General features: G+C 38.4%; 1 protein-coding gene across 2 annotated transcripts in view; it reads left to right on the top strand.

Annotated features, from left to right (window-relative positions):
* Positions 1-13330, top strand: part of ivns1abp (influenza virus NS1A binding protein) — a 38011-nt gene that overhangs the window by 17233 nt on the left and 7448 nt on the right. For both annotated transcript variants that reach the window (XM_012961453.3, XM_012961454.3), the window contains exons 5-8: positions 5339-5512; positions 6489-6614; positions 9803-9901; positions 10646-10772. In XM_012961453.3, coding sequence (XP_012816907.1) covers positions 5339-5512; positions 6489-6614; positions 9803-9901; positions 10646-10772 — 526 coding nt within the window. The remainder of the gene's footprint in view (positions 1-5338; positions 5513-6488; positions 6615-9802; positions 9902-10645; positions 10773-13330) is intronic.

Raw genomic sequence — 13330 nt, 5'->3', positions numbered from 1 at the left:
TTTTCTATATCTATATATATATATATATATATATATATATATAGATATATAGATATATAGATATATAGATATATAGAGAGAGAGATATATAGAGATATATAGAGATATATAGAGATATATAGAGATATATAGAGATATATAGAGATATATAGAGATATATAGAGATATATAGAGATATATAGAGATATATATAGTGACATGCTGAATGCCTGTACATGCAATTTTGGGGGGAATTAGCAACGGTAGGCAGGCAGGCAGGCATGCAGAGGATCTGGAGCATAGAGACAGGGACACCAAGTCTTCAGGCAAAACTCAGGTTTATTAAGGGCCAGTTCTTCCCAACAGAAACATAAAGACATAAGTTCATAAACAGTTCAGTGTTATGATATGTCCCTCCTTCAGGGTTCTCACCTTCCAGGGTTGGTTCCACACTCTGGAACACTCAGGCTTCACAGTAAGCCTTGCTGAGCCCTCTCAGCACTCATCCATTTGGTCAGAACTCCCTCTGCTTCCTGGCAGTGGCAGGAGGCACCCCCAGCTCCTCTGGGAGTTCCTAACACAGGCAGCCCTCCTGCTCTGTGCCCTGCTATGAGAGTCACCTTCACACAGTCCCGGTTCAATTCCAACTCTGTGTAAATCATACAGCCATTTTATTGGCTGCTCACCTGCAGCCTAATGAGGCAGCTCCCCACAGCTGGCCAAATCAAACCTTAAAGGAGATTTGCTCCAACACAGCATTACCTGCTGTAAAACCAGGCATTTTACCTTGGGCCATTTGTATCCCACCTTAAACACTGGTGGAAATACACCAAATAAGGACCTTTCCCATTGCATCTCTCACATATCCCCCCCCTTTGTTTTGACCCAGGGGCGAAACACCTTGCAACCCCATTAGAAACTCTCTTTCTCTTAAGTTTTCCCCCTAGAGTTCTATCATTGGAATTGAACACATGTGTTTCTATGGGAGAAGCCACACACACTTTCTTCTCCTGACACTCCTCAAATGGGGAAGAAACAATGGGCAGACTTGTACCCATACTGTCAGACACACATGCCTCCCCATCTTTGTCACAATCATGCACACTCTGCATTTTATACTCAATCTCAGTTTCAAAACCTACAGGGGGCTTTCCTTCAGCCTGCAACACTGGGTTTTCTTGCAAATGTTTGTCTTTGCCTTCAAGCTCTTGCTCACCAGATGCACCCTGCCCTCTGGTAGCATTTGCTACTTCTTGCACACTGTCTTGTGTCACACAGCTTGGCACACACTCAGTGTTCACATCCAGCACACATTTTGGCTCATTTGGATTAACACTCTATGCCAGACTCACATTTTCTGTGTGAACATCTCCTTCCACAGCATTTGGCAAAGACCTCATTACTTTGCCTTTAAGACATTCCGCAGTCACTTGATTCATCACAAGGTTCTCACTGCAGACAGAATCTGAGGTGCCCAGAACCTCACAGCACTGATTAGGAGGAAGTTTCAAAGCAACTCCACTTTCCTCCACAGTCATTCCATCTGACTTACTCTCATTGGCAATGTGGCTGCCAATTATCTCAGAACACTCAGTCCCCTTTTCACACAAAACCTGACACTCAGTCAGCTCAACCCATTCACCTGTATCAACTTGCTCACCCAACTGCAGGTCATTTGTCTCTCTCAGCTGGGCCAACGCAGCCGCTGCCTTCACAAATGCACAATTGTCTGCAGTATGACCTAGGGCATAGCAAAAGGTGCAATTTACCAGTTCCACTTTGCACACACACTCAGACAAGTCATACATGGTGCAGGTCTTGTCTTTCACCTCACCTTTAAGGCACTCCCAGGTGGACTCACAACCACACAACAGGGAGACATTCTCACTTTGCATTAACCCTTCAGGTAGCAAAGCACACTTTTCAGTAATGACATTTTCCTCTCCAGCACATTGTGTTTCCACTCTCACACAATTCAGCTCACTGGAGACTAGTTCAGTGGCTGACACATCCTCACACACAGAATCAGGAGGTAGTTTTACCTTTTCCTCATTTACCTCCTCAGACACACCGTCTGGCTTACCACCATTCACTGCAATGTTACCATTTCTCAGTTCAACATTTCCAACAGCTCTGTTCACACACACAGCTTGACCTTTAATAAGTGCAGGAAGTTCCCCTGACTTCTCACTGAACACACTTTCAAGTGCCTTACTGCCCCAGCACTCCTTATAGGCTTCTAGTGACCTTTGCATTGCTGCATATACAGGACAGGTAGCAGTAACATGCCCAGTACCATAACAGTGGGTGCATCTTTCCCTTTCAATTAGTTCAGTCAATTTAGCTATAGCAGTTGACAGAGATTGCTCATTAGTACACTCATCCCCTTTAAGACTTTCAGGAGATGAGCTGCAGTAGGGCAACAAAGAGTTACTCTCAACACATGGCTTTAACCCTTTGTTCACTGAAGAACTTGAGCACACTCTGCTCAGCAGTTCTACATGCTCTTATTTGCATCAGTTGCAACATCTTTTTGCAACAAAGCCGCACAATCATTACCATTCACACTGGTAACATTTTGGTCTGTTTTATCAGACTCAGAGCAGTTTACACTCACTGCATCAGTCACACGTGCTAGGGACACCTTTACATTGGGGGGCACCCCTACTCCCTTTACCTCAGGCACAACATTGGTACATTTCTTACTTAAGAAATCTTCTTGCAGATACTCCTTCTCTGCATTCAGGTGTTTCCCACTGTGAATTACCTCATTCACGCTCTCTAGGGGAACATTAATACCAGGGGTCACCCCTAAACTTTGTATGATGGGGGTTACCTCACACCCCACAGTCACACTTTTCACATTTGGACATTTCACAGCAAAGTTACAATTAACATTTTGCATAGAACAAACAGTATTAACCCATTGATTTGATTGCTCCTCAACCAAAACTTTGTCATTCCCCCATAACTCCCAGAATAGGGGAAAGTCTGTTCCCAGAACCAACTCCTCATTACGGTTACTGGAAACCACAAGGGTGTGACCAACTGTCCCTTGTGTTGTTTCAAAAGTCAGACATACAGTTGTCTTCTTGCAGTCCTCTTGCATCTCGGGGACCTCCTGCGGTGAAAGAACATAGAGCAGCAGTTCTTGCCACGCCACAGACACAGTGAAGTTGGCATCCAGTGTAACCCACAATGGAATCCCATTCACTTTAACTTCCACCAATTTTTCAACCGTCCCTTTAAGAGACACAGCGCACTCTGGCCATGCACTTAACTCTTGCTGTACCTCAGCTCCCAGGACCTTGCCTTTAATTAAAGAGTCCCAGTCTTTTACCCCACCAGCATATTGTTCCCTTTCCACCACCCCTTTAAGAACAGTCTTACCATTTCTGTAGGGCATACACTCTGGAACTGCTGTGGGTAAACTCTGGCCAACCTCTCCAGACCAGACCGTGAAACCAGCATAGCCACGCTCCTTGGCATGCTGCACTTGTGCCACCTTTACAGGCTCCAACCTTGGGGCACCATCTCTTTGGCCTTTTCCAAAACCTCTTTGGAATGCTTTTCCTGGCTTGCATCCAGATGAAGCGACCACCTTTGCCACTCGCGAAGTCTCCGTCACTTCCTTTGCCATCTGTTGCAAGTCCACACACCGCTGTTGCAGAAACTTGGCATTAAACCACTGCTGCCAGTCTCGCAGCTCTTGTAGCACCCTGCTACGCTCACTTTTTGGCTGTGGGTGTCTCAACATACTCCCCCACATACTTTTGCCTTCAGCAAACTAGTCCCTCACTGGTGCCATTTTGTCTCAGTCTCTTAGGGAAACGCTCACTAGCCCTTTAAATGTGTATGTCTCTTTAACAGCTCCTTAGTGCCCGCATCCTCCACCATATGTGACATGCTGAATGCCTGTACATGCAATTTTGGGGGGAATTAGCAATGGTAGGCAGGCAGGCAGGCATGCAGAGGATCTGGAGCATAGAGACAGGGACACCAAGTCTTCAGGCAAAACTCAGGTTTATTAAGGGCCAGTTCTTCCCAACAGAAACATAAAGACATAAGTTCATAAACAGTTCAGTGTTATGATATGTCCCTCCTTCAGGGTTCTCACCTTCCAGGGTTGGTTCCACACTCTGGAACACTCAGGCTTCACAGTAAGCCTTGCTGAGCCCTCTCAGCACTCATCCATTTGGTCAGAACTCCCTCTGCTTCCTGGCAGTGGCAGGAGGCACCCCCAGCTCCTCTGGGAGTTCCTAACACAGGCAGCCCTCCTGCTCTGTGCCCTGCTATGAGAGTCACCTTCACACAGTCCCGGTTCAATTCCAACTCTGTGTAAATCATACAGCCATTTTATTGGCTGCTCACCTGCAGCCTAATGAGGCAGCTCCCCACAGCTGGCCAAATCAAACCTTAAAGGAGATTTGCTCCAACACAGCATTACCTGCTGTAAAACCAGGCATTTTACCTTGGGCCATTTGTATCCCACCTTAAACACTGGTGGAAAAACACCAAATAAGGACCTTTCCCATTGCATCTCTCACAATATCTATATATAGATATATATCTATATAAGATATATATATATATATATATATATATATATATCTCTATATCTCTATATCTCTACATCTCTATATCAAAATAAAACAGCCAGCACCAAGGGTCTTTGTGTTTCAAAAAATCTCTTTGTGTATTATAATTGCATGTACAACCAATGTTTCGGTCCCTTTTGGGACCTTTTTCAAGGTGCAAATACATACAGCGACTCGGTTTAAATAGCCTCCTCCCATGAATCCAGGGAGGGCCAGTGACATATGCACATTAACCCCATAGTGACCATTAATACCATATACCAATTATATATTTTATAAAAGTGCATTCATACTTCATAATAAATCTGTTGCACATATTCAATACCCCAATCTAGTTAAAACTGCAACGATATTAAACAGCATACATGTGTATAAAATTGCCCCCACATCTATAAATACTCGTGCAACATTGTATATTATGTGAACATTATGTGAACCATATAAAGTGCAATTTTGCTAAATTAGTAAAATTTAAAAACAATACATGACTATGCACAGTTTCCTATGTCCATGGTCCCAAAGTTTCCCATATTATTAACCCATTGACTCCTATTCGTACAATATATATATAATATATATATATATATATATATATATATATATAATGTGTGTGTGTGTGTTTGTATATGGGTTTTTTTTGGTATCTGTTTCTATTTTGTAGTGTTTGGTACCTTGTTATATCATATAAAAATATTTGCTCTTTACGTAAAATTGAAGCCTTGCATTTATCCCCTGCCAATTACTATCTATTTTTCATGCAGGTGTGTGGAGATTACTTACTATCAAAAATAGATGTTCAGAGCTGCATTTCTTATCGTAATTTTGTAAATGCAATGGGAGATTGGCGCCTTTTAAGTAAAATTGACAATTACATTCAGGAGCATCTTCTTGAGATTTCTGAGCAGGAGGATTTTCTTAAACTCCCAAGACTGAACGTAAGTACAACATTAGAATTTTCTTTCACTTTACATAACACACAATAAATATATATGTAGAAAGGAAGTTCAACTAGGGCTTCTAATGTTGCCTTTACATGACAAGCTTGAACAAGATGATAGCTAAATATAGACCAGGGGGGGGTGGTATTCCTACAGAATTTTTAATCAAATGCCAAATTCTGGCATGATGGCCTGAATTCTGTAAAGCTTTCCCTAGCCCCCCGGACCTTGAGGCTTACTATTATAGGTTAAGGTTACAGTATCTTCATTTGGTTTAAGTGTATATACTGCTACCAACCTTTTTGTTTGTAACCAAATTTTTCATATGGTCCGAACAATGTATTCCTGGTGACTTTCCATTAGGGTAGTCTTCACAGACAGACTACCCTACAAAATAGAATTTAGGACTGTTTATGGCACAGGTTTTATGAGTATTTCTTTCCATGCCACTAGTAACTTGAATTATGAACATTGACCATTTCACTTATATAATGGGAGAGAAGACATTAATACTAGGTGGTCACTTTCTGAACCTGGAGGATTCTGCAGCATCATGTTGGAGGAGAGGAAAGTAGAGGTGCCTGTTATAGTTTTACCACAACTATGTTGGTGGATTTCACTCTTCTAAGCAGCCTTTTTGTGAATTCTGTAGGGATCTCTGTACCTTTTAACCTTCAAACTTCAAAAAGTGTTTTAAATCTGATGTTAGATAGACTGCATGATAGGGGGTGTGAAAGGCTTAGTGATTTCTTTCATGCTTGAAGGAGATTTCTCCATTTGAATGTTTGATATTTGCAATTTTTCTTCAGTATTTGTATTCTTTCTACACAGATAAATGCCCCTAGTAGATTGCTAGACTATAGCACTTTTAAATATGGCAATAAATGATTAAAATAGCTATAATATGTTTTATTATTGTTAATTGCAGTCATTTGCAAAAAGGTAACACTGCTGTGCTTTCCCATTTGTCCAGCTGGAAATAATGCTAGAAGAAAATGTTTCACTTCCCAGCAACGGTAAACTGTATACAAAGGTAATCAACTGGGTTCAGCGGAGCATATGGGAGAATGGCGAAAATCTGGATGCCCTATTGGAAGAGGTTAGTCTGGCAAGGGAACAACTGTAATACATGTAGGTTCCTAGGAAAGTCATTTTTTTACTACTAATTCAATTGTCCTTTTATGATAATCAGAGCCCAAAGTAAAGAAAGTATCTGTTTTCAGTTCAAAACTGGTAGGTTTGCAGGTGAGACTGAATCTTATTTTCCCAAAACAAATCTTATGCTCTTTTCCCATGGACCCCCCCCTTTCACTTTTTCACTGTTTTAAAGCTCTAACATTTTTTGATTGAAAATTACTATAGACCTTCAACATTTCCTTGCAGGTTTAATGCTTGAATTGGTCCGTTTCTTTAGAAAATTTCTAATAGTTTTTTCCTCCCCGTTGATTATATTTTCATAGGTTATTTAACAAAAGTAGGATACCCAAGATGGAAGATCAAAGAAGATACCTCAAGGTTAAACCGTATTGAAGCTCAAGTCTGCCCTATGCCTTCTAAGAACATCCACTCTGGGCAGAGAACCATGATGATGATTTAATGGTGTTTACTCCTTTTACAGGATTTGTGTGACATGTACAGTCTAAATTTTTCTAACTAAGAATTGCCTGCCTTTTTTCTTACTGATACAAAAGAAGGCATTTATAAGATTACCATTGTGTTGGTTAATTTATAATTTTTTTTTTTTTTAGAAACCAACATAAGGGTGGTTTTATATTCATAACTTCTTACCAGGCATACAATTATAGTAAAGGTTGCATGCACCAGCAGTTTTAAGATTTGTATATTTAAAGAAAAAAAAATATATGTATATTGAATTTTATTCAAGCACTGAAATTCAAAGGAATAAATGCATTTAGTACTGATGTCAATGATGACTTGCTATACTTTTTATTTGAATGCCCTACAATGTACACAAAGGTTAATCCATGTGTAGTGTGCACATTTATTATAATACTGATACCATTTTTTTAACCCACTTTCTGTACCACAGAGTACTTTAACCCAAAAGGCATTACAGTTATCTGTGATGGTATAAAATTTGGAAATAGTTACTTTTGGTAAAAACAAATTCCCACACACTCTTCACCTAAAAAAGCAACTGGCTAGAATATTGTAAAGGCTGAATATTAAGCATAACTTATTGGTACAGACACCTTACTAGAATTGTATTCCTTCAAGTTCATCTAAAATTATTTTAACCTGTAGAATTGTGTAAATGTTTAATTTAATGTGCATTTGTGCATGTACATTATACAAAAAAATCTAATTTGTTCTGGGCTTTTTATGACATTATGTAAAAAAACTGGCTTAATGCAGGCCCACCACCGTAAAAAATTTATATATATTCTAAAGGAAAACTAACACCTAGAATTGGAAAAGGCAATACTTAAGTGCTGCACTTATCTTCTATTTTCTATGTAGGGCAAAGAAGAATTAAAAATAGCCTCTGTCTGTGATGTGTTTGCTGTGGTAGCTGACCCTAGTTAGAGGCATAATTGAGAAGGAAAAGGGACCATAAACAATTTAGAGCTGTTGCAAAGCTGCTTAGAAATCTTTAGAGAATACAATCATACAAGTTGTTTTAAGTGAAATAGCGTTAAAAAAAAAAAATCACTTTCGTATTTCAACAAATTCATGTTTTTAAGGCAACACGCTTCAAAGGGCAGGAATGTGTAGGAAACTTGTATAGAGAAGGAGAAAGGCAAAGGTACTTAGCTCAGAGCTGCTGTTCAGTGTATTGCATTTCGTGGATATTGTCTCATGACCTCCAATTCCCAAAAGATGTGTACAGGGATCACCTGTGTTAGGATTTATGCAAGGGTTGTATCCAGGAAGTACTTCTTGGCCTGTCCTTTTTCCCTGTGTCACAGAGGTCTATCTCTGTGTATTAGTTTTAGCATTAATCTGGTAATCTGTTGGCTTCATTTATGCATTTCAGATGATTTTCCATATTTGCTAACACTAACCAATTGAGATGTTTAGATGGATAATCAGACCTCACTCTTGCCTTCCACCTATAGGTGCACACCTATGTTGTATATATCTGTAGGTGGCTTACAGTTCATTTAAATAAAGGCTCTGTGCCAGCAGTGGTTGGACTTTTTTAGTTTAAGCCTCCCTTGGTGGTGCAACCTTCATTCAGGCCCCCTTTCATTTATGGTAAGGTTATAGATATAGGAAAATATTAGTGAGTCAGCCATGCATGCACATTTCCAAGAATATCAAATAAGTACTTTTCTTTTACATAGATTCAGTATAGAAATTCATATCATTGGAATATGTGCAAACACCTGTATTGGTAATTTTAGTATAAATATGTTTTGGGTGCGTAATGTTGAGTTTTTACTATAATTAGCATGTAAATTCCTGCGACTGTGGGGAAAAATACCTAGAAACCCTCGGATGAAGCACAAAAGAATTGTTGTTTTTTGTTAGTCTTCATAATGGCCTTTTATTGAAGACTTTTTTTGTTCTGTAGAGGTTTTCCAGGACATTTAAAAAAATGGTTTGTGATTTTGGGAGAAATGGTTTGTGGATTTTTTGATTATTTTAAACAGAAACTTTTTAACTCCCCCTTGATTTGTCATCTTTAGATTAATCATTCTGTTTAGGTGTTAGTTTTCCTTTGACATTTACATTTGAGTTGAGGCTATTTGTTTTGCATCTTGATTGGAGTGAGCATGATAAAAGGGCAACTTTTACTCCCCAATACATATTTAGTATGGTAACCGATTATGAATTTTAACAGTCTTTGCTAAGTAAGCATATTTTGATACTGCAGAACTGTATGTATAAACTTGTTTGCCCTCTTGCCCCACTGTATTGTAGATACTGGTACTGAATGTGTTTCTTTTATGAAACTTTATTTTATACTAATGTATATTAAGAGTATCTTGTATGTGTCTTTGTATACATCTGTGCTTCTGTCATATCTCGTATCTCCTTTTTCTTTTATTTACTTTATTTTTTCCTGTTTCTCCTTTTTTTTTTTTTTTTCTTTTTTTTTTTTTTGTGTTTAACACCCCCACTCCTACCTATTGGAAAATGAAGATTTCTTCAAGAAGATTTGAGTTATTAGAAGATTGACATCATGCAATATAATTTTTTTTGATTGAAAGTTTTCCAAGTGGAATCTTTACTCACAATGAAGATAACGTGGATTATAGGATCACAAATAATAATATTTTTAGAAGAAGTATCCATATGGCTTTCATTTCTATTTTGCAGGTACAAACATTGTATTACTCAGCTGACCACAAGTTGCTTGATGCTAGTCTTCTTGGTGAACATACTGATGCATATGAGGACAATATACAATTGATTCAGGTACATAAATGCTTTTTTGGGAACATATTGGTCTAATAGTTGCTTTAAAAGTAAGACTAGTGGGTTTCAATTTAATTATGGTTGTTGGTGCATTTCATGATTTATGATTTGCAATAAAACAAAGTATGGGCAGGTAAACATTTCATTTATTAGTCTGTAAATGGTTTGTAGAAACACCCCCCCCCATTACATTAGGGTAGGTATTATATAATTAAACTTATATACAGAACAATTCTAATGGTGTAACCATTTTAGAACTGGGGATTATTAAAATAGTTGTTTTCTCTTTAATGTTTTTCTTGTGTAAAGCAGTGGGCAGAAATGTTTTAGTCAGACTTGCCCTGTGTTTCTTATTCTGATGTGAATTGTCCTGAAAATGTTTAGTGTGGGAGCCTTGGAGGCGAATTAAATAATAGGACCTTTGTTTTTTATCACACACAAGGATGTTAAATACCCAAGTCTAAAATTATTATTCTAGGATTGTGTTGCAGTAAACATATATAGTTGGTTGTTAAACATTCCAGTGAGCCCCAAGCAAAAACACTGGGGCTCAATTATCAACACTGCCCAGTTGTGTGGGGGCAGCAACCCATAGCTACCAATCAGTGATTGGCTTTTTTATTCAGCCAGCTGCAGTCATAATAAATGCAACAATTTGGTTGCTGTAGGTTACTGTCCTAGAGCAAATTTGCTCAGCCTTGATAAGTGACCCCCACTGAGTTTAAAATTTGTTTTCTTTTTCAGAAAAAGTCCCCACGTGAAAACAACCATAAGAATCTAAGCAGCAGCTCATCCGGATCTCTGTCTCCTACTGCCCTGACTCAGAGTCCTAAGCATGAATGGAAAATTATTGCATCAGAAAAGAAAACAAGTGAGTCAACCTTCTTTTTTTTTTTTTTTTTCCATCATGATCTAAAATACAGATGTGAAACCTACTGTAGAATTATGCCTTTTTACATGGAACAAATTATAGATGCTATAAACCTTTTTTTTTTTTTTTTTTTCTTTTTTGAGTTTTAATTAATATCTTGTGCTGAACAATCTTTGTCTATTTTAATCATAAAAAAAATCTATGGTTTATTTCCTAAACAGGACAAACAGGGAGACCGATGGTAGTCCATGTTTGCTCCTTGTGAGTTACTTTATTATATTACAGCCCCCTCCCTTGTCCTTTCACTATGCAGGGGTATTTGTCAGTACAATGGTAATCTAATTACTTACCACACAAGGACAAAACATAAGAGTAGCTTCAAGGGTTCTGTTTAGCTTAAGAAAATACAAAATCTTTTTTGTGACTAAAACAATAGGCAAAAATTACGCTCAGTACAAGCTATATTCAGTGAACTATTTGAGCAGGGTTGGGTATACTGCCCTTTTAAATACAGTTTCTGGATATCGTGTACTTTGGTAAGAATAATGAAGAAGAATTCTAGAATAGATTATATGGTGTAGTTATGTGTAAAGGTTCCCATACACACACCAATGACAGAATGAAACAAGGTTTTGTACTATATTCGGTGCATGTATGGTGGGTCGACGAGGCGACAAATATTGGCAAAAGCCTTGGATTGTCTCATTGATCAAGCTGGTCTGAAAATTTTGATCGGGCCCCATTTTGAAGGCACTTGAACATCGGCGATAATTGAGGTAGAATTCTATTATCTCTACCTGCCTAACGATTCAGCTCTTAAGGTTAGTGGAGTGGACAAACGACCTTGGTCATAAAAATTAATATTATTGTAACCTGTGTGGCCACCTTAAGGCTTATGGCACATGTAGCAGCATCTGAGCTAAAATCCCTGGAAACTAAGATTGCTGCAGGGGCTCCAGACAAAAGTCTCAAACAGACATTTAGCCTTCTTTAAATATGCATTAATACCTTGGAGCAGATGGCTTTCATGGATAACTTAAAGAGGCAGCATATACCATATAAGCCTTGAGCAGAAAAAAAATGATTAGTAAAATGCATAATGCCTATTCTTTTAATTTATAAAACTCAATATTTTCTTTTATTAAAGGAACAGTAATAATAAAGTAAAATGTACTGTTGCCCTGCACTGGTAACACTGGGGTGTTTGCTTCAGAAAGACTACTATAGTTTATATATTAAGTTGCTATGTAGCAGTGGGGGCAGCAATTCAAGCTGGAAAAAAAGGGAAAATGCACAAGTTATATAGTAAATAACAGAAAAGTCCTGTAGAATCCTATTCTATGCTGCAGAGCTTATCTGTTTTCTGCTATTTAACCTGTGCCTTTTCTCCTTTTTCTAGCATGATTGGCTGCCCCCATGGCTACACGTCAGCTTATTTATATAAACTATAGTAGTCCTTATGTAGCAGACAACTTTTACCAGTACAGGGCAACAGTACATTTTATTATAATTACTTTAAATGCCTTTTGGTGTTACTGTTTCTTTAAGCAGTTACATTGAAAGAATAACCTTGCTCTGACCTACTAACCCCAGTAATTGGCTAAGTTATTTTAGCCACAGCTAATGATCTCTGTAGAACCCACTTTCTTCACCCCTTTGTTGTGACTAGCTTGCATGGCTTATGGTTAAGCAGAAGTACATTATGCACAGGTTTATCTGTGCACTGATAATCTAATTATCTGCCTTAAAAAAAACTGAAAGTTAGAAACATGGAGTAGCTTTAGATTTTCTCTATGCTCTGTTAAGCTTAAGAAATAAGACAAACTAGAGCTTTACTTTTTTGCATATTGATTTACTTATGTTTAGCAAAATCTCTATTAATTGAATTCCTTGCCCCTTAAATGAACACTAACACCAAAAAATGAAAGAGCTTTAAAGTAATAAAAATATAATGCACTGTTGCCCTGCACTGGTAAAACTGGTGTGTTTGCTACATTAACACTACTATAATTTATATAATAAGCTGCTGTGTAGCCACGGGGGCAGCCATTCAAGCTGGAAAAAAGGAGAATAGGCACAGGTTACATAGCAGATAACAGATAAGCTCTGTAGAATACAATAGTGTTTTATCTGTTATCTGCTATGTGCCTGTGCCTGTGCCTTTGCTCCTTTGAATGGCTGCCCCCATGGCTACACAGCAGCTTATTTATATAAATTATAGTAGCCTTAGTAAAGTAAACACACAACTTTTACCAGTGCAGGGCAGCAGCACATTATATTTTAGTTACTTTTATACACTTTTATTTTTTGGTGTTACTGTTCCATTAAGGTATTGTCTCAGACCAATGAGACTTCCAATCAAAGTTGCACGAACCCCTTAGATTGTTGTGGTGCTGGTCCCCTAGACAACACAATTCAACATTTTGGGGCGAGGGTGGGCACTACCTCCCTTCATCAGGATACAAACAGTGAAGTGGCAGAACCTAAATCAGAACTACAGACCCACCCCCAATCCAAAGCCATACTTGGTTATCAGCAAATGTCCAATTCCAGGGTGA

Source organism: Xenopus tropicalis, chromosome 4 (assembly GCF_000004195.4).
Source record: "Xenopus tropicalis strain Nigerian chromosome 4, UCB_Xtro_10.0, whole genome shotgun sequence".
Taxonomy (NCBI): Eukaryota; Metazoa; Chordata; class Amphibia; order Anura; family Pipidae; genus Xenopus; species Xenopus tropicalis.
This window is presented reverse-complemented; position numbering and strand designations above follow the sequence as displayed.